Here is a 24,602-nt window from a genome sequence, read left to right on the forward strand (position 1 = left end):
GACATTCAAACACAGTTCTAGCTTAGTCTCTGTGGGGTCTCAGGGTCCTGGTACACAAGGTTTGAGCCCTCTGAGCATCTCTGGTGGTTAACAGGTTTGATTCTAATTGTGATTTCTCTCCTCCTACCATCTTGTTGGAGTTTCTCCTTTGCCCTTGGACTTGGGGTATCTTTTTTGGTGGGATCCAACATTCTCCAACTGATGGTTTTTCAGCAGTGAATTGTAGTTTTGGAGTTCTTGCAGGAGAAGATAAGCACATGTCCTTCTGCTCTGCCATCTTACACCACTCTCCTCAAGACTAACTATGTGTTGAATGAGTGAAGATATGAATGCATACCATTTTTAATACTCTAACCTATGTTATGGTATTAAGTTCTCTTTTCACAAATGTTTTAGGCCCAATATTAAATGCAAGAAACATAATCTATATTCTGATTCAGTCAATTGTGTGGTGGGTGAGTAGGATGTACCATGAGAGTAGAAACATGATCTGTTTCAATCTTTGTTACATACTAGGACTTGACAGTGTGTGGTGCAAGGGAGGTGCCTTACAAATATGTATTAATTAATTTCTTTTAAAAATGAATGCTTTTCATTTTTCCCTCCAAGAGAAGGGCATGTAAAATTACATGAGTTTGCTTTAATACCATATTATTTGATATACAAAAGCTTATTTATGTTACTTTTAGATCCTCTCAGATTGTGGCAGTTTCTGACTAAACAGAAAAACAAAGAAGTACATACTGGCCTGGTACAGTCATAATTATTTGATTCACTCAGCAAATTCTTGTCCTTGGCCAACAAAAGATCTCTAATTAAATGAGATAGATTAAAAATTTAAGGACTATTTTTCAATTCCTCGACACATTATTTTGCTAACACTCATAAATAACTGTGTGTGTGTATGTGTGTGTGTATATATATATATATATATATATATATATATATCAGTTCAGTTCAGTCGCTCAGTCATGTCTGACTCTTTGCAACCTCATGAATCACAGCATGCCAGGCCTCCCTGTCCATCACCAACTCCCAGAGTTCATTCAAACTCATGTCCATCGAGTCGGTGATGCCATCCAGCCATCTCTTCCTCTGTCGTCCCCTTCTCCTCCTGCCTCCAACCCCCCCAACCCCCAGCAACAGAGTCTTTTCCAATGAGTCAACTCTTCACATGAGGTGGCCAAAGTGTTGGAGTTTCAGCTTCAGCATCAGTCCTTCCAAAGAATACCCAGGACTGATCTCCTTTAGAATGGACTGGTTGGACCTCCTTGCAGTCCATGGGACTCTCAAGAGTCTTCTACAACACCACAGTTCAAAAGCATCAAGTCTTTGGAGCTCAGCTTACTTCACAGTCCAACTTTCACATCCATATATGACCACTGGAAAAACTATAGCCTTGACGAGACAGACCTTTGTCGGCAAAGTAATGTCTCTGCTTTTGAATATGCTATCTAGGTTGGTCATAACTTTCCTTCCAAGGAGTAAGCATCTTTTAATTTCATGGCTGCAGTCACCATTGAGAGTGATTTTGGAGCCCCATGAAACAAAGTCTACCACTGTTTCCACTGTTTCCCCATCTAGTTCTCATGAAGTGATGGGACCAGATGCCATGATCTTCGTTTTCTGAATGTTGAGCTTTAAGTCAACTTTTTCATTTTCCTCGTTCACTTTCATCAAGAGGCTTTTTAGTTATTCTTCATTTTCTGCCATAAGGGTGGTGTCATCTGCATATTTGAGGTTATTAGTATTTCTCCTGGCAATCTTGATTCCAGCTTGTGCTTCTTCCAGCCCAGCGTTTCTCATGATGTACTCTGCATATAAGTTAAATAAGCAGGGTGACAATATACAGCCTTGATGTATTCCTTTTCCTATTTGGAACCAGTCTGTTGTTCCATGTCCAGTTCTTACTGTTGCTTCCTGACCTGCATACAGGTTTCTCAAGAGGCAGGTCAGGTGGTCTGGTATTCCCATCTCTTTCAGAATTTTCCACAGTTTATTGTGATCCACACTGTCAAAGGCTTTGGCATAGTCAATGAAGCAGAAATAGATGTTTTTCTGGACTCTCTTGCTTTTTTGATGATCCAACAGATGTTGGCAATTTGATCTTTGGTTCCTCTGCCTTTTCTAAAACCAGCTTGAACATCTGGAAATTCACGTATTGCTGAAGCCTGGCTTGGAGAATTTTGAACATTACTAGCATGTGAGATGAGTGCAATTGTGTGGTAGTTTGAGCATTCTTTAGCATTGCCTTTCTTTAGGATTGGAATGATATGTATGTGGGGGGAACCCAGTGGCTCAGTGGTAAAGAATCTGCCTACCAAGTAGGAGATGCAGGTTCAATCCCTGGGTTGGAAGATCTTATGGAGACGGGATCTTCAGCACACTCCAGTATTCTTGCCTGGGAAATCCCATAGACAAAGGAGCCTTGTGAGCTATAATCCAGGTTTCACAAAGAGTCTGACAGGACCTTGTAGCTGAGCACACAAACTCACATGGAAGCACATATATGTGTAAAAATAACTTTAACATAGTCTAATATCCAAAACGTTTTATAGGTAACCTCTCTCAGAAATTACTTAAAATTTTTTTTTAAATAAATTAGACATAGCAGTAAATATCTTTACCTCTTTTTGGACCCCTTTTATCACCTCTTAAATCAAGAATAGGGTATTGCACACTTGCTTGTTATTACTACCTTACAAAGCTCAATTTTGCTATAACATGAAATCTACATAATCTCTTTCTCCCTTTCTGAAAACATAATTTATTTCTCTTCTCCAGGTCTTCTCTCTTAAATATCACATTGGTATTATGGCCAGTTCTCATAAGATTTTGCCTCTGCCATTTTCCGTCTTCTTTTTAGACCACGGTGGAAATAAGAGAACTAGTAGAAGGATCTTGGAAAAATTTAAAGTTAAAAGTTAGATTAAAAAATCCCTAAAATGTAAACTTAGTCTTAATATCATGGGAGATGTTAAAAAAAATGATTAGGGCCATTATCATGTGCTCCTAAAACTTATCAGGACTTTTTCTTTTATAAGTTGTTTCTTTTCAAATTGTCTTTCTATTATGCTGAATTAGAACAAGTAGACATTTTATTTTAAATTTTATGTACTTTCACTGACTTGGTTCCAAATATTCACCATTCCCAGTTCAGATAAGAATGACTTTCCTAGGAATTGATTTTTTTCCCCCACTTTATTTTTGCTTCTTTATTAAAGACAAAAAAGATGTAATATTTTAAAGATATAGAAATGGACTTGTTCTTTCATATAAACTTGACTCACCTCTGTAACAGAAGTTAGTTTACTTCTTCTTTAACTTTTTAATTTAAAGACTGTCTCTTTTATTAAATGGCTTAGGGAGAAATCAAAGTCATTGATTTGTGGATTTCAGTTCAGTTCAGTTCAGTCACTCAGTCTTGTCTGACTCTTTGTGACCCCATGAATTGCAGCACACCAGGCCTCCCTGTCCATCACCAACTCCTGAGTTCACCCAAACTCATGTCCATCGAGTCAGTGATGCCATCCAGCCATCTCATCCTCTGTTGTCCCTTTCTCCTCATGCCTCCAATCCCTCCCAGCATCAGAGTCTTTTCCAATGAGTCAACTCTTCGCATGAGGTGGCCAAAGTACTAGAGTTTCAGCTTCAGCATCATTCCTTCCAAAGAACACCCAGGGCTGATCTCCTTCAGAATGGACTGGTTGGATCTCCTTGATTTAGGGGAATATAAATCCCACTCATCTAAAAGCTTGTGGTAAAATTTTTGCCTGGATGTAATTTCATCCAAAATAGTACAGTATGGGACTATAGCTGTATGTGTCTTAAGCCTAGACTAATACTGCAATGTATGACACATATGAAAAAATTTTACTGCTGTTGAATCTGAAAAAACAATATTGGTAATTAAATTAGATTAATACCTATTGTTTTCTTCATTTCTATGATTAACAAATTTAATATTTAAATGTAAAGATCAATTTGGTTGAGAACAACTTTTTTTTTTTAATCTACCACTTTATTGTATAACACTGGTGGAAGGAAAAGAAAAGGATTTTAAATCTTTTGTAGACAATGATTTTGAAGTAGAATGGTGGCAGCAAGAAGTTGGATCATTTTATGTTTCACGTTACTCATAATTACACATGAAAAAGCTAAGACCTAATATCCACCGTAACTCCAAATAGCAAATTAATCATTGAGCAGAAACTAGTAAAACATGGGCCACTTGTTTTAATTGGTAAGTCATTTCTCAGAGGCTGATTGGACATAGAACATTTCTTTTTTTTTTTTTTTAAATTTTATTTTATTTTTAAACTTTACATAACTGTATCAGTTTTGCCAAATATCAAAATGAATCCGCCACAGGTATACATGTGTTCCCCATCCTGAACCCTCCTCCCTCCTCCCTCCCCATTCCATCCCTCTGGGTCGTCCCAGTGCACCAGCCCCAAGCATCCAGTATCGTGCATCGAACCTGGACTGGCAACTCGTTTCATACATGATATTTTACATGTTTCAATGCCATTCTCCCAAATCTTCCCACCCTCTCCCTCCCTCACAGAGTCCATAAGACTGTTCTATACATCTATATTACACCTGAGAAATATTTTTATTTAGTTTAATTATATTTGGGATAGACACATACATTACTGAAAAACTATTCCCAAATGATTTTCACCATGATATGTTTTCATTTTGATTGTTAAATTATGATCCATCTACAAGAAAGTACAATTAGTGTAAACTCAAAAATACATTTCATTCAGTTGCCTTGCCTTTAAGATGGCATTAAATTTCCTCAATTTTTTTTTTCATTGAATGATCTCATTCAGAAAGCTTTTTAGCATGCAGATGTCAAAGGTAATTTGACTGCCTTGTAGTTTCAAAGTGTGTCATACGTCACATCTATAGTCTAGCTATGTTGTAAAAATTGAATATCTACAGCAACAAAGATTTATTATAGAATTCATATGTTATGGGTCTTACTTTTCTAAACTGAAGGAAGTTTACCTGAGGAATTCTATGCGTTGATGATATTTGTGCAACAAGACACTGACTAGATCCCAATTATATTATGAAATAAAAAATTGAATAAATAGAAAAACATTATTTTTTATTGCATGTCATTTTAGTCCAGTGGTATTCATTAACAGATACTGATAAAAAGAAATACATGACAGTCTCAGAGCAAATTAATTATTAGAGTAAAAAATTAGAGTGAAAAATGTAAGTACAACAAGAAACTTAATTAAGGAATTTACTATTCATTATTCCCTATTGTAAACATCAATCTTTAGTCAATTTAAACTTCAGCATGCACACAGGTGTCTCATAACACTACAGACCAACTCAAGCTGGTGAAAATATCTTATGATTAAGCTCATGAACCTTTTATTTTCTGCAAAATGCACCTTCATGAAAAGATTAAAAATATAGCTAATTACCTGGAATTATTTTAAACAATGGTTGGATAAATGATTTAAATGATGAATTAATTCTGTGTGTACTCTAAAGATTAAAAAAAAAAAGTCACAAGAAAGTCTTCTAGAAAACAACCATAATTAAGAAACCAGTAAGAGTAGAAGGGAGGGGTATTTAGGATGGCTTTTCCTACATGAAGTAAAAATATTTCTTGCTACACTGTATTACATAAATTCTGTGTAATTTATTAACACATATTTCAGATAGAGATTAAGTTATTTCATTTTTTTCTGATTTTTGCACTATCATGATATAGACTAGGTAATTTCTAAGCTGTTTGAAAAAAATTTTCAATTATAACAATACATTAAAGAGAAGAAACATAATTTTAAATAATCTCAAATGTATTGCTGTCATTTGTCTGTGCATGTTGATTTTACAGGTCTGGCTGTGGATCATTTCAGTGAACGGATATACTGGGCTGATCTTGAACTGTCTGTTATTGGCAGCGTTCTGTACGATGGTTCTGATTCTGTAGTCTCTGTGACCAGCAAACAAGGTTTGTGAAGTGCTTTTGTTTCTGCCTTTAATTACCACTGGGAATATTAAATAATGAAACATAGATAAAATTATGAAAGCCTTGCATTCTATATTTCCTCAATTTATGTCTCTTTTCAACTTACTGTGTATTTGTGTGTGTGTGTTTGCGTGGGTACTCAGTCATGTCCAACTCTATGACCCCACAGACTGTAGCCTACCAGGCTTCTTTGTCCATGGGATTCCCAGGCAATAATATTAAAGTGGGTTGCCATTTCTTTCTTCTGGGGATTTTCCCCATTCAGGAATCAAGCTCGTGTCCCCTGCATCTCCTGCATTGGCAGGTAGATTCTCTACCACCTGGGAATCTCATTTCAACTTGTAGCTCTTAATGTTCATCGCAATTTTCATTCCTACTACTAAGAATAACAAAGAGGCCACACCAGAAGAACTTCTCGACTCCAGGACAAATGTGATGCATTGCTACTGGATTCAGAAAATATTCATTCTGTTTGTTGCTTCTGTGGATGTTCTTTTCTGAGCAGAAGACTTCAAGGAGTCAAGATTAGTGCCTGGGAACACTAATTTTTATTTCAAATTGCAGTGATAAGTAGGAAATGAGTTACTTTATAGTAAAACATCATAGTAACATTTATTAGTTTAGGTAATTGATAGGGACACTCTCATCCATGTGAAAAGCAATGTGTAAAAAATGAGAGTGTACTTCTTCTATAAGTGACTGAAAATCTACTGGTGCTCTTCTTTCATGGCACCCTTTTTATCTCCATCTCTATGTCTATCTTCTGTTTTTCACTCTCATTTTTTACTCGCTTCTGTGACTCACACTTTCCTTGCCAGGGAATCTCAGTTCTTTCTGCTTAATTTATTTCCCTTCATTTTCTCTTTCTCTTTCTTACCAAAACCCCTTAGCTATTTACCACAATTTGTTCACAACTTATACTTGAAGTTTTATATTTGCATACTAATTTACAAGTAAGTAAATAAGTTTTACGTACTTACTGCTTTGCTTCCAGTTTTTTTCTTTCTTTCTTTCTTAAACAAAAGCAGAGAAGCTGCTAGAAGAATAATTGCATTGAACTTTCACTGTGCCTTTACTAGAAGAGTGTTTTTTGTTTAATAACACTAAATGGAAAAAAAAAATTCAACATTCATGTAATTGATTACAAAAATTAACCCATTTTAGTTCAAATGTATATTTTACTATTTCAAGAAACAATAAAGAAAAATACATATTAAAAGGCATTTTATGTTTTACAACATTTAGATTATAAGTAAAATATAAATGTTGCTATTTCACTTTTTATAAATTTTGGTACCAAAGTTATATATTTTTATTAAAAAATCTCTAAAAATAGCCATTTTGTAAAATGTGAGAAATTATTATTACTGTTATTCTCAGCCAAACTAATTGTATATATGATTGACATTCACCAATTTATTTTCTTTATACTATTTCTAAAATAGACAATAGAATGTCAGATTTGGGGGAATTATTTTACTATTCAAAACCAATTTATGATTGATAAAATTATTGTTCAGACAATTAATTTGACCATTAATTTTACACAGTGGTGGTGACAAATAGATTCAAGGGCTTAGATCTGCTAGACGGAAAGCCTGAGAACTATGGACAGAGGTTCACAACACCATACAAGAGGCAGTAACCAAAACCATCCCCAAGAAAAAGAAATGCAAGAAGGCAAAGTGGTTGTCTGAGGAGGCCTTACAAATAGCTGAGAAAAGCAAAGAAGTAAAAGGCAAAGGAGAAGAGGAAAGATATACCCAACTGAATGCAGGGTTCCAGAGAAGAGCAAGGAGAGACAAGAAAGTCTTCTTAAGTAAACAATCCAAAGAAATGGAGGAAAACAACAGAATGGGAAATACTAGGGATCTCTTCAAGAAAATTGGAGATACCAAGGGACCATTTCATGCAAAGACTGGCACAATAAAACACAGAAATGGTAGGAACTTAATGAAGCAAAAGAGATTAAGAAGAGGTGGCAAGAATACACAAGAACTATACAGAAAGATGACCTGGATAACCATGATGGTGTGTGTGGTCACTCAACAAGAGCCAGACAGCCTAGAGTGTGAAGTCAAGTGGGCTTTAGGGAAGCATCTTTACTAACAAAGCTAGTGGAATGGAATTCCAGCTAGGTGATGGAATTCCAGCTGAGCTACTTCAAATCCTAAAAGATGATACTGTTAAATTGCTGCACTTTAAAATCAGCAATTGGAAAACTCATCAGTGGCCACAGAATTGGAAAAGATCAGTTTTCAATCCAATCCCAAAGAAAGGCAATGCCAAAGAGTGTTCAAACTAGCATACAATTGTACTCATTTCATATGCTAGCAAGATAATCCTCAAAATCCTTCATGCCAAACTTCAACAGTGTGTGAACCATGAAATTCCAGATGTTCAAGCTGGATTTAGAAAAGGCAGTGGAACCAGAGATCAAATTGCCAACATCCACTGGATCATAGAAAAAGCAAGCTGCTACTGCTGCTAAGTCACGTCAGTCATGTCCAACTCTGTGCGACCCCCATAGACGGCAGCCCACCAGGCTCCACCGTCCCTGGGATTCTCCAGGCAAGAACACTGGAGTGGGTTGCCATTTCCTTCTCCAATGCATGGAAGTGAAAAGTGAAAGTGAAGTCCTTCAGTCGTGTCCGACTCTTCACGACCCCATGGACTGCAGCCTACCAGGCTCCTCCGTCCATGGGATTTTCCAGGCAAGAGTACTGGAGTGGAGTGCCATTGCCTTTTCCAGAAAAAGCAAGAGAGTTCCATAAAAACATCCACTTCTGCTTCATTGACTATGCTAAAGTTTTTGATTGTGTGGATCAAAACAAACTATGGAAAATTCTTCAAGAAATGGGAATACCTGACCACCTTACCTGTCTACTGAGAAACCTGTATGCAGGCCAAAAAGCAACAGTTAGAACCAGACATGAAAAAATGGACTGGTTCCAAAGGGGGAAAGGAGTAGGTCAAGGCTGTATATTGTCACCCTGCTTATTTAACTTTTATTCAGAGTACATCATGTGAAATGCCAGCTGAATGAATCACAAGCTGAAATAAAGATTGCCAGAAGAAATATAATTGACCTCAGATATGTAGATAACACTATGTTAATAACAGAAAGAAAAAAGGAACCAAAGAGCTTCTTGATAGACATTAAAGAGGAGGGTTGAAAAGCTGGCTTAAAACTCAAAATTTAAAATATTATGATCATGGCATCCAGTCCTATCACTTCATGGCAAATGGAGAGAAAGTGGGAAAGGTGACAGACTGTATTTTCTTGGGCTCCAAAATCACTACAGACAATGACTGCAGCCATGAAATTTAGACTTCCTCCTTGGAAGAAAATCTGACAAACCTAGACAGCATATTAAAAAGCAGTGGCATCACTTGGTCTATAAAGGTCCAGATAGTCAAAGCTATGGTTTTTCCATTATCATGTATGAATGTGAGTGCTGGACCAGAAAAAAGGCTCAGAAAAAAGGCTGAGTGCTGAAGAATTGATACTTTTGAATTGTGGTGCTGAAAAAGACTCTTCAGAGTCCCTTGGTCAGTAAGGAGATCAAGCCAGTCAATCCTTAAAGAAGTCAATCCTGAATATTCATTAGAAGGACTGATGCTGAAGCTGAAGCTCCAATACTTTGGCCACCTGATGCAGACCCAGAGAGCTGATTCATTGGAAAAGACCCTGATGCTGGGAAAGTTTGAGGGCAGGAGGAGAAGCAGGGGTACAGAGGATGAGATGGTTGGATGACATCACTTACTCAATAGACACAAGTTTGAGCAAACTCCAGGAGATAGTGAAAGACAGGGAAGTCTAGTGTGCTGCAGTCCACAGGGCCACAAAGAGTAGGACACAACTGAGCAACTGAAACACAAGACAATGAGACTTTTGTGAACTGTTTTTGTGCAGTGGTTATCAATGTTATGTAAGCTTTATGTTTGTTTGCAAACTGTACAACAGAAAAGATTACTCTGTATAATAAGCCCCCCAGGAAATGCTTTGTGATGGTAAAATTGATTAAAGTGGTGATGGAAATGTTTTTTATGTTCTTAGTGATAAGTTTAATATCGCACATATTTTTACTGCTAATAAATCAGTCATCAATTTTAGCTAATATTAAAAATATTCTAATTCTAAAAGTGTTTATGAACAGGAATAAGATTTTTGATATGATCTTGAATAAGTTTAGTTTTCTTAAGACTGACTGACTGACTTTACATTTGCAACTTTTATAACTCCACTTTTAAAAAATTCTAGGTTTGTTACATCCACATAGGATTGATGTCTTTGAAGATTATATATATGGAGCAGGTCCTAAAAATGGTGTGTTTCGAGTACAAAAATTTGGCCATGGTTCAGTAGAGTACCTAGCTCTAAATGTTGACAAAACAAAAAGTGTTTTGATTTCTCATCGCTATAAACAACTAGATTGTAAGTATAATATTTTATGCTATTGTCTATCTTGGCAAAGTTTCTTTCTTATGATTCTCAAAATAAAGAATTTGTAAATTCAAAACTCTTTTCGTGGCTTAACTCCAGTAAGTTAAGTCACTTTAATTTTGATTGCACCAGACTTTTCAAATTATCAAAGGCAAGATATAAATAATGCAAAAGTTTCTATTTCTGCTATAACAGATATGAAAATTTCAGGATTTGGTTGTGTTTTCTTGGAATTAGAATAAATTTGTTATAAAAATTTCTCTCATACTATGTTTTTATTTCTAAATTCTTAATAAAACCTGATATGTCTATAGTTAAACCATGCAAGTAAGGAAATTTATCATTAGCCTTTTCACTCACTGATAACCAAGTAACAATTATAGATCTAACATTTAATCTTTAAAGGTATCTGAGGATATTGTTCCCAAGAATTGTATTTTCTCTGATTGTTTATGATTTTTACTGCTACTTTCTCTCCTAAAAAGAGAGAAATATTTAACATCGGTATCTTGAAAGATATGTTTCAAGCACAGCCATAAAAATATTGAAGAGCAAAGAAATAAAATGTGGCTGAAATTCAAGTGATCTGAGTTTATGTATCAGTTCACCCTTCAAAATATTGTTTAAGATTTACTTATATTAATAATTATTCCTTATGGTGAATAAAAAGGATTTAATTTCATTCAGTATGATCTGGAAAGGTAAGAATTGTATCAAATTGTATCAAATCAGGTTAAAACAACATATACTTCGCTAAAACCTTCTTCTATTCATGCTTTTGCTGCTCTTTACCAATGATCTGACACATATCATTCCAAGGTTAATATGAGGACATCACCCTCTCAACCTCTAGTTCTGTCTGATTCATATTCATGGTCAAATATTGCCATCTTCATGAAAAATCTATAAAGTCTGCCCTAAGTATAATAGGTACTTGAGTAGTGGTTTTTACACAATGAAAGTGACTTTCATAGTCACCATTTCACTTTCTTAATGTCATTTCTGTTTCATTCTAATGACAGATTCTGTACAGAAAGCCACAAAGCAGCTGTTGCTATAGAGGATACTGATTGGATAGAAATTTAGACAAAAATAAATGTGGTACCCATTTATCTATGCACACATCTGATGGAAAGGAAACCACATTAGACATGTTTTCTAGAGAGAAAAAGTCATGTTTTGTTTGTGTTCTAACAGACAACTACATATGGATTGTAAGCCTTTGTAAATATCAGAGGGAGTTGTTTATGTCTGTTAAACTGGTCTTGAAACTATTTAAAATGAGAATTAGATCCCCAAGACTTCAGTTGGCTTGACTTTTACAATAGTCCTAAACTGTACTTCTGTGTCTCAGATCAACTCTTTGCCAAAGGAAAAGTGACAAATTATGTGTTTGATTTTCCTCTCCCTCATGGAAAATGTAAATTAAGATACATTTTCTATTAATAATAGATGCTGGGTTGTTTTTGTTTAGTCACTAAATCATGTCTGACTCTTTTGTGACCCCATGGAGGCATGCAACCCCCTAGGCTCCTCTGTCCATGGGATTTCCCAGGCAACAATGCTGGAGTGGGTTGCCATTTCCTTCTCCAGGGGATCTTCCTGACCCAGAGATCAAATCCGAGTGTCCGGCATTGGCAGGCGGATTCTTTATCACTGAGCGAGCAGGGAAACCCTTAGATATTGGTTAGTAATCTCTTTTCATCTATAAAGGAGTACTGGAATATTGAAACAATATACTCTTGGTAAAAAAAAAAATGATGTTATTTCTTTTCAACATTGCTAATTCATCATTTAACCTTGTTGAATTTTAGGTTTTTGAAACCTATTGTATTTACAGTTATGTTCTTTTTTTGTTTTGTTTTGATCAGTACCCAATCCATGCTCGGATCTAGCATGTGAATTCCTCTGTTTACTGAATCCTTCTGGGGCCACTTGTGCATGCCCAGAAGGAAAATATTTGATTAATGGTACCTGCAATGATGACAGCTTGTTAGGTAGGTAAACTTCATTATTCTGTAAATAATGAATTACTGTGTAGAATAAATGTTCACAACTACTGAAACTGAGCAGAATTAGCTACTCAGTAATCACTGATATCATTTCCATGATATCACTGGTTCGTGAGTGCCTATATAAGCTATTATTTTCTCTGATAATGACTTCCTATTAGTTGATTGTACATTTATTACAAAGCTGCACTGAGCACCTACCATGCATGAAAGAGTAAATTAAGAGACCTTTTTATATAGCTCTTGTATCAGTTAAGATAATGATATTTCTGAGGGTACCATTCAGCTGTTAGTTTAAACCAAACTACCAAATCCATTTATCCATTTAGTAACTTTATATTGAACAACTTCTGTGTGCCAACACTTGTTTAGAAACTAAGTCTTAGTTTCCTCTGTAAAGTCTGATTAATAATAAATACTACTACTCTTATTAATAATAAATATAATAAACATTTTGAGAACTTATGAGCAAATATAACATTAATTTAGAAACCAAGAACTAAGTTAGAAGCAAACTACAAATGTTTCAGTTTATGCTTTAGAAGCTACCGGTTGGAACAAACATTTAAAACCTGAAACATTATTTCAGATGCTGGAGTGTATTAAATAGCAAAACATAAAAAATAAAAAACAAAAATAGTGTGTTGAAAAGGGTGGGGGAAGAATTGTCTCTGGGATATCCAGACAGACTTTCAATAGTTTATTCATATTCAAGACATTAGCCATAATGGGAAAAAGTGCTAAGAAAAAAGAAAATCAACACATTAATTTTATGTCACAGACAAAAGCACAGTGCTCCAAAATCACTTGCAGGTCACAGCAAACGTTTTTCCAATGAGACACACACTTAGGATCTCTTCATAGCAGGGCTTCCTACCTGTTGCATTAATATTTCTCTGTTAGAATGAACTCTTTGCATGAACACAGAATCTTTGTTCTCTGTCAGCATCTCTATGCCCATACCATTGTCTCCTTGTTCTCTGATGAGCGTTATATGCCATCTAAACACTTTTGCATTTCCTAAGGCACTCAGTGTCTAAAACTGTCAGAGCTCTTTTATTTAGTATATATTTTAAAGTACTGAATATCCATAGCTGAAGATCTTCCAAAGATGAAATGATGAATGTCACAAACACCAATAAATAGATCTTTATGGAAATGGTGATATAAGCTACAGAAGAGACAAAGTTCAAACTGTTAGGAAAAATTTGATGATTATCCAATTAGAGAAAAGATTAGAATTTCCTATAGAATATGACCTTAGAATAAGATCTGCAAAGATAGATTAGATTTAGGTTAGGTAGGAATGAATGAAGAGGACATTGAAACAGAAGAAACTGTCTGAAAACTCACGAAACCATTGAATGTAAAGAAAATAACGAGTCATTTATTCCAGTTAGTATGTCTGATGTGCAAAGTCTGCTATTGGATGGTAGGTTGGAACATGCTTAATGGAAAGCTAAATGTGAATCTTGATTGGTCTTTTGGAAGAGTATTTTAGTGCCAATCATTGAAAAGGGGTGCTCTCCCTAGTACTAGGATGAACCCTTCCTCCTTAACATTTCTCCCAGTCAGAGTTTGCATGATCTCAATTGTGATGACAGAATAATAGAATTACATGCACATGTTCAAACATTATCTGGTGCATTTTTCACTCACTACTCTGACACAGTCATGCAGATGAACTGTGTATGGCCACGAGTTCTACTTCAGTTCAGTTCAGTTGCTTGGTTGTGTCTGACTCTTTGTGACCCCATGAACTGCTGCATGCCAGGCTTCCCTGTCCATCACCAACTCTCGAAGCTTGCTCAAACTCATGTCCATCCAGTTGGAAATGCCATCCAATCAACTCATCCTCTGTCATCCCCTTCTCCTCCTGCCCTCAAACTTTCCCAGCATCAGGGTCTTTTCAAACGAGTCAGCTCTTCGCAACACGTGGCCAAACTATTGCAGTTTCAGCTTCAACATCAGCCCTTCCAATGAACACCAAGGACTGATCTTATTTAGGAAGGACTGATTGGATCTCCTTGCAGTCCAAGGGACTCTCAAGAGTCTTCTCCAACATCAGAGTTCAGAAGCATCAATTCTTCAGCAATTGGCTTTCTTTATAGTCCAATTCTCACATAATTGCAAGACTCCTGGAAAAGCCATAGCTTTGACTAGATGGACATTTGTTGGCAAAATAATGTTTCTGCTTTTTAATACACTGTCTAGGTTGGTCATAGCTTTCCTTCCAAAGAGCAAATGTCTTTTAATTTCATGGCTGCAGTCACCATCTGCAGTGATTTTGGGGCCCTCCAAAATAAAGTCTCTCACTGTTTCCATTAATTCCCCACCTATTTGTAAGTTCTACATAACATCTCGGAAACAGATTCTTCAAAATGTCAACAACTCCTTCCTTGTAGACGATGTACCACATTTTCACTAGTTGCAGACAACCATAAGCAGTGTTCTCAAAGAGCCTCCTGTGCACTGTCTACTTACACTGCTGTTGGGGTGGGAAAGACTCCTGGGAGAGAGATTTGTACTCTGCGTTGAAGCACACAACTTATGCTACTAGTGTGACGTTTACATTGATTGGGGTGTTAGAAGTTTTTGTTTTTTTTTTAATTACCAAGTTGCAGACAGCTTTTGTTGTTTCTCTTTTATAAATAAATAAGATTATCTCTTCTATATAACCTCCCTTTTGCCCCTTTACTTAATGTGAATGTCCTTGTAGTTGTTTAGTCACTAAGTCATGTCTGATTCTTTTGTGACTCCATGGACTGTAGTCCCCCAGGCTCCTCTGTCCACAGAATTCTCCAAGAAGAATACGAGAGTGAGTTGCCATATCCTTCTTGAGTACATCTTCCCAACCCAGGAATCAAATCTGCATCTCCGACTTGGCAGGCAGAGTCTTTACCATTGAGGCATGTGGGAAACCAATAATACAAATAATTAATTCAATAATCCAAAATCAACAAATACATAGGAAGACACTCAAAATTCTCCAAGCTAGGCTCCAACAATACGTGAACCATGAACTTCCAGATGTTCAAGCTGGTTTTAGAAAAGGTAGAGGAACCAGAGATCAAATTGCCAACATTTGCTGGATCATCAAAAAAGCAAGAGAGTTCCAGAAAAACATCTATTTCTGCTTTATTGATTTTGCCAAAGCCTTTGACTATGTGGATCACAAAAACTGTGGAAAATTCTGAAAGAGATGGGAATACCAGACCACCTGACCTACCTCTTGAGAAACCTATAGGCAGGTCAGGAAGCAACAGTTAGAACTGGATGTGGAACAACAGACTGGTTCCAAATAGGAAAAGGAGTACGTCAAGGCTATGTATTGTCACCCTGCTTATTTAACTTATATGCAGAGTACATCATGAGAAACGCTGGGCTGGAGGAAGCACAAGCTGGAATCAAAATTGCTGGGAGAAGTATCAATAACCTCAGATATGCAGATGAAAAACTGAAGTATGGAGAGGTTCAATTGACTGTCTAACAATACTTAATAATGGTAGTACTCTAAGGTGGACCTAGGCATTCCACAGTCTTCATCATCATAATGCACTCTAGTGCCTCCAATCCACCCAAAGTATCCATGTCCAGAGTAATTGGAAAATACTAGAAATAACATGCAGAAAGTGCCCAGCACAATGCCTTGCAAAAAATAGACATACAGCACTCTAATATAAACCTGTCATGAAGATAGCAAAAAAAATTAAGTAATTTTTTTTTGGTCAAGAATGTGCCTGTAGCGCAGGAGACTCAGGTTCAATCCCTGGGTCAGAAAGATGCCCTGGAAAGGGCATGGTGATCCACTACAGCATTCTTGTCTGGATAATTCCATGGACACAGGAGCTTGGTGGGCTACAGTCCATGGGTTCACAAACAGGCAGACATGACTGAGTGACTAACACTTTCACTTTTCACTTTGCAAGTTTTAAATGAGGAAGCATTTTATGTAAATACACACTTAACCAAAATCTTAAACTCTTTTAGAAATTTTAGTTTTATGTTTTCAACCCAACCTGAAAGGCATGATTACAGAAAACACCTCAACATTTATTTTGTAATTAAAAAAAATCTTATATATTGAATAATGCAAGTGTTAAAATTATTCACATTGGCTTTTATATATATAAGCTTTGGTAATGGATGACTTGGAACACTTTGGTTAAGTATATAAATAAATGGAGTTTAGAATTATTGATTAGTATAGATAAAAGCCAATTAATTTTTCCTGACATTTGATATAGCTAACTTTTTCAGCTCTTTATAATTACTTGCCTTTCTTTAGCTGCTATTGTTAAATGATGAGCACACTGAGTATTTTTAATCTTCATGTAGGAAATTTGAAATTCAAATGTTACCCGTTCTTGGGGAAGTATTCACTTACTCTTCCCTACAGTTGATTATAATTGCTGGAGCTTGGCTTCTGGGGGCAATTTAGATATTGACAAAAGCAGCTTCCATTTTCATTATAGAACTATTACAGTTAGATTTTGAAAGACTATAACTCCACTTTCCTTTCAACAGGCAGTGTTATATGTTTAAATTTCTGGTGCCTAATGAGGCACGTTATAGAAATGCACATATCCTAACATGTAGAGATTCTGAATATATATGCGTTTTGCATAGAACATCCATCAGTGAAACTGCTCCCTCCCATAGTAATCTTAGGTGTGATCATAATACCTTTAATAGTTATCTTCACTATTCACATTCACAACTCCACTTAGGATGTTTCATGCTAAAAGAGTTAGAAATGTTTCGGTAAATTTTATTCTAAGTAAATGCTATTCCCACTCCAGATCTTTCTTGAGAGTTTGATGTCTATAGTCAGCCCTTTGCTAGAGATTCCCACTTCATTTAAATAGGTATTTCCAATTTAATACATTCAGAGATAAAACACTTTAGGTCCTATTGCCCCTTAGTTTGAAACTAAAGGATTATCTTAGTTTTTCCTTTCCCTCTGATGTGATTTTTATCTTCTAGTTATTTTTAGAATGTGTCTACTTTTATCTATCCTACATTATTTTAAAGCCATCATCTTATCCAGCCTGGACAATTTAAACAGAATCCTAATAGTCCCCGTGCTTTCAGTTTAACCCCATCATTACAGTCATTCTTAGACATTCTAGACTTTTCAAAGACTTAACACTACTTTTGAGGAAAAGTCCAACATCCAAGAATCTCCTGTGATACTCTGCTTATCTCTTCAAATTCACTTGTCTTTCAATTCCTTCCTTCACACTCTGTAATCCAGTCCAGTCTTAGTAACTTTCACTGAGTCCCTCCAATGCTCACCTTCTGGCTTTCATAGATTCCATTCCATGTGAGCTGGATTCTCAGTGCACCTCATCTGCACTTGGAACATAATGCTGACTAAGATTGTCACTTGGTAATTTACCAAATGAGTGCCCCGATTTCCTGTTGAAATTTAGCAATACACATTGTACCCCAGATTGCAGGTCTCCATCCTTGAACTATTCCAGTATGGTTAGAACTCAGACTCTCAATTGTGTGTATGTGTATGGTATTTACTTATGTACCTCAAAATTTACAAAGGTCTATAATTTTAACTTTTACTTTCAAGTGTCTTATTTAATATTCACAACAAATCTATGAGTTAAGTTGTACATGTGTCGTAAAGGCTACCTTAAAGTAGAAATAACTAAGGCTTGGATAGTTTAATTTATGCATAGTAAGGAGCAGATCAGATCAGATCAGTTGCTCAGTCCTGTCCGACTCTTTGCGACCCCATGAACTGCAGCATGCCAGGCCTCCCTGTCCATCACCAACTCCCGGAGTTCACTCAGACTCATGTTCATCGAGTCAGTGATGCCATCCAGCCATCTCATCCTCTGTCGTCCCCTTCTCCTCTTGCCCCCAATCCCTCCCAGCATCAGAGTCATTTCCAATGAGTCAGCTCTTCGAATGAGGTGGCCAAAGTACTGGAGTTTCAGCTTCAGCATCATTCCTTCCAAAGAAATCCCAGGGCTGATCTCCTTCAGAATGGACTGGTTGGATCTCCTTGCAGTCCAAGGGACTCTCAAGAGTCTCCTCCAACACCACAGTTCAAAAGCATCAATTCTTCAGCGCTCAGCCTTCTTCACAGTCCAACTCTCACATCCATACATGACCACAGGAAAAACCATAGCCTTGTCTAGACAGACCTTTGAAGGCAAAGTAATGTCTCTGCTTTTGAATATGCTATCTAGGTTGGTCATAACTTTCCTTCCAAGGAGTAAGTGTCTTTTAATTTCATGGCTGCAGTCACCATCTGCAATGATTTTGGAGCCCAGAGAAATAAAAGCTGACTCTGTTTCCACTGTTTCCCCATCTATTTCCCAGGAAGTGGTGGGACTGGATGCCATGGTCTTCGTTTTCTGAATGTTGAGCTTTAAGCCAACTTTTTCACTCTCCACTTTCATTTTCATCAAGAGGCTTCTGAGTTCCTCTTCACTTTCTGCCATAAGGGTGGTGTCATCTGCATATCTGAGGTTATTGATATTTCTCCTGGCAATCTTGATTCCAGCTTGTGTTTCTTCCAGCCCAGCGTTTCTCATGATGTACTCTGCATAGAAGTTAAATAAGCAAGGTGACAATATACAGCTTTGACGTACTCCTTTTCCTATTTGGAACCAGTCTGTTGTTCCATGTCCAGTTCTAACTGTTGCTTCCTGACCTGCATACAACTTTCTCAAGAGGCAGATCAGGTGGTCTGGTATTCCCATCTCTTTCAGAATTTTCCACAGTTTATTGTGATCCACACAATCAAAAGCTTTGGCATAGTCAATAAAGCATAAATAGATGTTTTTCTTGAACTCTCTTTCTTTTTCAATGATCCAGTGGATGTTGGCAATTTGATCTCTGGTTCCTCTGTCTTTTCTAAAACCAGCTTGAACATCAGGAAGTTCATGGTTCATATATTGCTGAAGCCTGGCTTGGAGAATTTTGAGCATTACTTTACTAGCGTGTGAGATGAGTGCAATTGTGTGGTACTTTGAGCATTCTTTGGCATTGCCTTTCTTTGGGTTTGGAATGAAAACTGACCTTTTCCAGTCCTGTGGCCACTGCTGAGTTTTCCAAATTCACTTGCATATTGAGTGCAGTCCTTTCACAGCATCATCTTTCAGGATTTGGAATAGCTCAACTGGAATTCTATCACCTCCACTAGCTTTGTTCGTAGTGATGCTTTCTAAGGCCCGCTTGACTTCACATTCCAGGATGTCTGGCTCTAGGTCAGTGATCACACCATCGTGATTATCTGGGTCATGAAGATCTTTTTTGTACAGTTCTTCTGTGTATTCTTGCCATCTCTTCTTAATATCTTCTGCTTCTGTTAGGTCCATACCATTTCTGTCCTTTATCGAGTCCATCTTTGCATGAAATGTTCCTTTGGTATCTCTGATTTTCTTGAAGAGATCCCTAGTCTTTCCCATTCTGTTGTTTTCCTCTATTTCTTTGCACTGATCACCGAAGAAGGCTTTCTTATCTCTTCTTGCTATTCTTTGGAACTCTGCATTCAGATGTTTATATCTTTCCTTTTCTCCTTTGCTTTTCGCTTCTCTTCTTTTCACAGCTATTTGGAAGGCCTCCCCAGACCGCCATTTTGCTTTTTTGCATTTCTTTTTCTTGGTGATGGTCTTCATTCCTGTCTCCTGTACAATGTCATGAACCTCATTCCATAGTTCATCAGGCACTCTATCTATCAGATCTAGGCCCTTAAATCTATTTCTCACTTCCACTGTATAATCATAAGGGATTTGATTTAGGTCATACCCGAATGGTCTAGTGGTTTTCCCTACTTTCTTCTATTTCAGTCTGAATTTGGCAATAAGGAGTTCATGGTCTGAGCCACAGTCAGCTCCTGGTCTTGTTTTTGCTGACTGTATAGAGCTTCTCCATCTTTGGCTGCAAAGAATATAATCAATCTGATTTCGGTGTTGACAATTGGTGATGTCCATGTATAGAGTCTTCTCTTGTGTTGTTGGAAGAGGGTGTTTGTTATGACCAGTGCATTTTCTTGGCAAAACTCTATTAGTCTTTGCCCTGCTTCATTCTGTATTCCAAGGCCAAATTTGCCTGTTACTCCAGGTGTTTCTTGACTTCCTACTTTTGCATTCCAGTCCCCTATAATGAAAAGGAGCAGAACTAGGACCTAAAACCAAATCTTACTATATCAATTGTCACTTTGTTTATACTACGTATATATATAGTGCCTCATGAGAGAGTACTTCATATTACAAATGCAGAATTTAGCAATGCCAACCTGAAGCCTCCCTACTTGAAAAAGTATTGGAAGCTGTTTTGCAATGCCAAAAATCTCAGAATTTGTTTGACACTGCTGATTGTCTCTATTTATGACAGTAGTTATGATACTTGAATTGTTGTCATTTAATGTCACTGAGGCTCTTTAAGATGTTCTTGTGATTATTGCAGTGATATATTCAAGCTGCTGCTATGTCTAGGTCGATGTATCTTGGGTAAAGAATATAGGCTGTTTTGACTTCATACAAAATAAGAATGACTTTAGAAAAAGGCATTTTCTGGATAGACTGCTTCTTAAACTATTGTTAATTGTCTTTGTTCCATTGGACATTGCGCCCTGGTCTACATAGAGCAGTATTTCTAATGGAGAAAGGCCATGTCTATACATACAGAAAAAATCCAGAAAATGATTCCAAACCAATCTTTATCATAAATCAGACTCATTATATTTTTAAAACTAATTCTGTGACCTCAAGGAATGATCATCATTTCCTTTTCAAAGCCAAAATGTATTATGTAGGCAAATTATGCCTAATCAGCTTATATATGGAAATAGATATTTCTGACACTTATCACTGCCTTCTATCAAATCTAAGTAACTTTTTGTTTTGTGTGTTTATAAATATAAGTATGTACATCAAAGAGTATTTTTTCATTTAAATGTTTCCCTATACTATAAATTATATATATATATGTATGTGTTTATTTCTATATGAACACTATACTATATATATTATATGTATGGATATATATATACTATAATATTTAGCTTACATATTTCAGTTTGGCTTAATATCAGACATTCCTTGAAAAAAAGCCATATTTCCCCATACTGTGAAAAAACACTTATTGGTTGGAAAATATTTTATTTTTAGAAAGTTTCAGTTAGTTTTATTGTTTAATATTTTAACAAATATAAAAAATGGTAAATAGCACTTTAAGCCTGAGAAAGAATAAAAGTTAATTGAATATTTGTGTTCAGCTTCAACAATAGTTGAAATCTGATTCTCTATTTTCAGATAGTATTTTGTTTCTTCTACTTTTATATTAGGTGTATTTAGTTTTGGAATTTCATGGAAAAAAAAAAGTTAAGTCTTAGTATTTAATTTTTATTTGAATTTTTCTTACTCTACCATCTACTGAATGGCATGCTAATTTGTACATTTCTTCTTATAACCAGATGATTCATGCAAATTGACTTGTGAAAATGGAGGAAGATGCATTTTAAATGAGAAGGGTGATTTGAGGTGTCACTGTTGGCCTAGTTATTCAGGAGAAAGATGTGAAATCAACCACTGTAGCAACTACTGTCAAAATGGAGGAACTTGTATGCCATCAGTTCTGGGTAAATAACTGAGTGGTATTGTATGTGCAAATAATGTGCAATTTTCCTTACATGTGAAAAATATATAGAAAATACTTAATGTTGAATTATAATGAATATCATTCCCAGTGTCTTAATAACAAATATAAAAATTAAATCTAATAATTAATTCAAAATAATCAGTGGCAATTGTTCTAAATTGAGTATATCAAAGTTCAAGTCACAAAAATTAATAATAATGATGAACACTATCTTGTGTTAAATGCTTATCATTGACAGGGCTCAGAGCTTATAGATATTCTGACTCTGGCTTAAAATGATGAGGCAAAATCAGTTTTACAAGCCTTATCTTTTTGACTACAAAATATATATATTTATACTCCCAGTTTGCCTAATGTTAAAACTCATGTCATTAAAAATTAGATTTATTTGAAATATATACATACTATATCAGTATATCTTATAGTATCAAAAAGTCCATCTAAAATCAAAACTACTCTGTTGCTATTACAATCTAGCATATTCAAAACATGTTGCTTTGGAAATATCAGGTTACTACATATTTGGATATAAAAGAGATTCTTATTAATTTATGCTATAGCTGTGCTTGCAATAAGTGTTTTCTACAGCTCATAAATGAACGTTAACATATATTTCTCTACTGACTTGTATTACATTTAAAATATGTTCCTACTGGGAAAAGAATTAACCCTAATGCATAATAAAAATATACTTTTCAAATTCCAATATAAGTGCAAAGGAGATTGTGCAACAATTAGAATGCAATCTATGCACATTCAGTTCTTCTACAATAAGCGCAGATTTAGATAGTCAGATGGAAAATCAATTCATATGTTCTTCACACCCACTACATGGTTAATTTTCATCATACTTGAATTTCTCGCTGCTTCTATTGCTTGTTATTCTTTGTGGTATTTAGAATAACGATAACTGAAAGAGCCACATGAAGAAGCATTTTCAATGGCATTCAGGAGCAGCAAGCCATTTTCTGATTTACATTCTCAGAGTAAAAACATTACTATTTCTTTGATAGTTTTATGCTTATAAATATTTTTGATATGATTAATTGATAATTAAGATAATTTTAACTACTTATTAGAATTCTAAACAAGAATTCATCAGGTTGATTAAATTAAAAAAGGCATTAGGAGTCTTACTACATATATTCATTCTGCCTGAGGGAGAGCCAGTCCACAAAGTATATTCTATTGCCATTGGAAAAGCTGTGTACTGAGACCTTCAGTGAATATGCAAATGAAAATCTATTGAATGTGAGGTAAGAGGGTGTGACCTGTAATTATATTTTACAACACACATACTGCTTGGCTTTAGGGAAGATGCTTTTTTATGCAAATGAGGTGTTTAGAGTTATTTAGCTCTTAATTTTCTCATTAAGATAATCTTTGGGTTGCGACCAGACGAGTTTCTTATATTTATCTTTGGAAATATTTAAGCCAACGAAAGGGTTTGACACTCCAAACTATGGCTACCTATTCAACCTGAGATGGATCCAAAGAGAAAAGTCTCTTTGAAACATTGAATTTACTATCCTGACTTGAGCTATATAAGGGCTTCCCTGAATCTGCCTGCAATGGAGGAGATCTGAATTAGATCCCTGGGTTAGGAATATCCCCTGGAGAAGGGAATGGCAACCTACTCCAGTATTCTTGCCTGGAGAATTCCATGGACAGAGGAGCCTGGTGGGCTGCAGTCCACAAGGTCACAAAGAGTTGGACACAACTGAGCGGCTAACACTGTACTGTTCTGTGAGCTATATATAAATACAGCACAACTTTTAATGTTTCATTCAAATCATTTGTCCAGACTTTGCTGCATTCTTAAGATCCACAATATATCAAGTTTATCTGTTCATTTATCTGGAACCCATACATTATCAAGTTTAACATTCAGTGTATTAGATCTTGACTTATCTAGAAAGTACATTCAGAAAAAATATGTATTTCTAATTAGTAATGCAAATGAGTTCTCATATGAATTCAAATTGATATATAGCCATGTAGTTATTGTCTTATAGCAACAAATAATAATAATATGATAGTTAATTAAGTCTTTTACAATGCATTTATCACTTTTAAAAATGTGGTTTTATAAAACATTGTTTGGTATTATGGACTGTAGAACCTCATTATCTCCACACAAGTGTTAATTTGTAAAACAAATCCCAGTGGGCAGTTCATGGATTTATTCATTGTTGGTTTACTTACAGTTAAGCCTTTGGCAAATTCCTATGTGGACACTATATAACTAGGGTTTGGGGCAGCCTTAATTAAAATTTATAAGTTTATGACAGTTGTATATAACTATAATAATTGAACAAAGGAAATGTCACCAGTTAATTAAAGGCACACATCTGAGAGGCATAATTAAAATTCTGCATGTAGAAATGAGTTTTTCCTCATTCCTTAAGGTTTTTGTAATGAAGAAAACTAAAACTAAAAATATATGAGTTGTATCCATATAGGAAGGTACTACAAAATGAAATAGTTTGACATTGACTATATGAACAAA

General features: G+C 35.8%; 1 protein-coding gene across 1 annotated transcript in view; it reads left to right on the plus strand.

The window, feature by feature from the left end:
• LRP1B (LDL receptor related protein 1B) overlaps positions 1–24,602 on the plus strand; it is a 1,835,261-nt gene that overhangs the window by 1,706,897 nt on the left and 103,762 nt on the right. The window contains exons 80-83 of the mRNA XM_055574440.1: positions 5,870–5,986; positions 10,269–10,442; positions 12,323–12,448; positions 21,909–22,073. Coding sequence (XP_055430415.1) covers positions 5,870–5,986; positions 10,269–10,442; positions 12,323–12,448; positions 21,909–22,073 — 582 coding nt within the window. The remainder of the gene's footprint in view (positions 1–5,869; positions 5,987–10,268; positions 10,443–12,322; positions 12,449–21,908; positions 22,074–24,602) is intronic.

This window comes from Bubalus kerabau, chromosome 3, assembly GCF_029407905.1.
Source record: "Bubalus kerabau isolate K-KA32 ecotype Philippines breed swamp buffalo chromosome 3, PCC_UOA_SB_1v2, whole genome shotgun sequence".
In the NCBI taxonomy this organism is placed as follows: domain Eukaryota; kingdom Metazoa; phylum Chordata; class Mammalia; order Artiodactyla; family Bovidae; genus Bubalus; species Bubalus kerabau.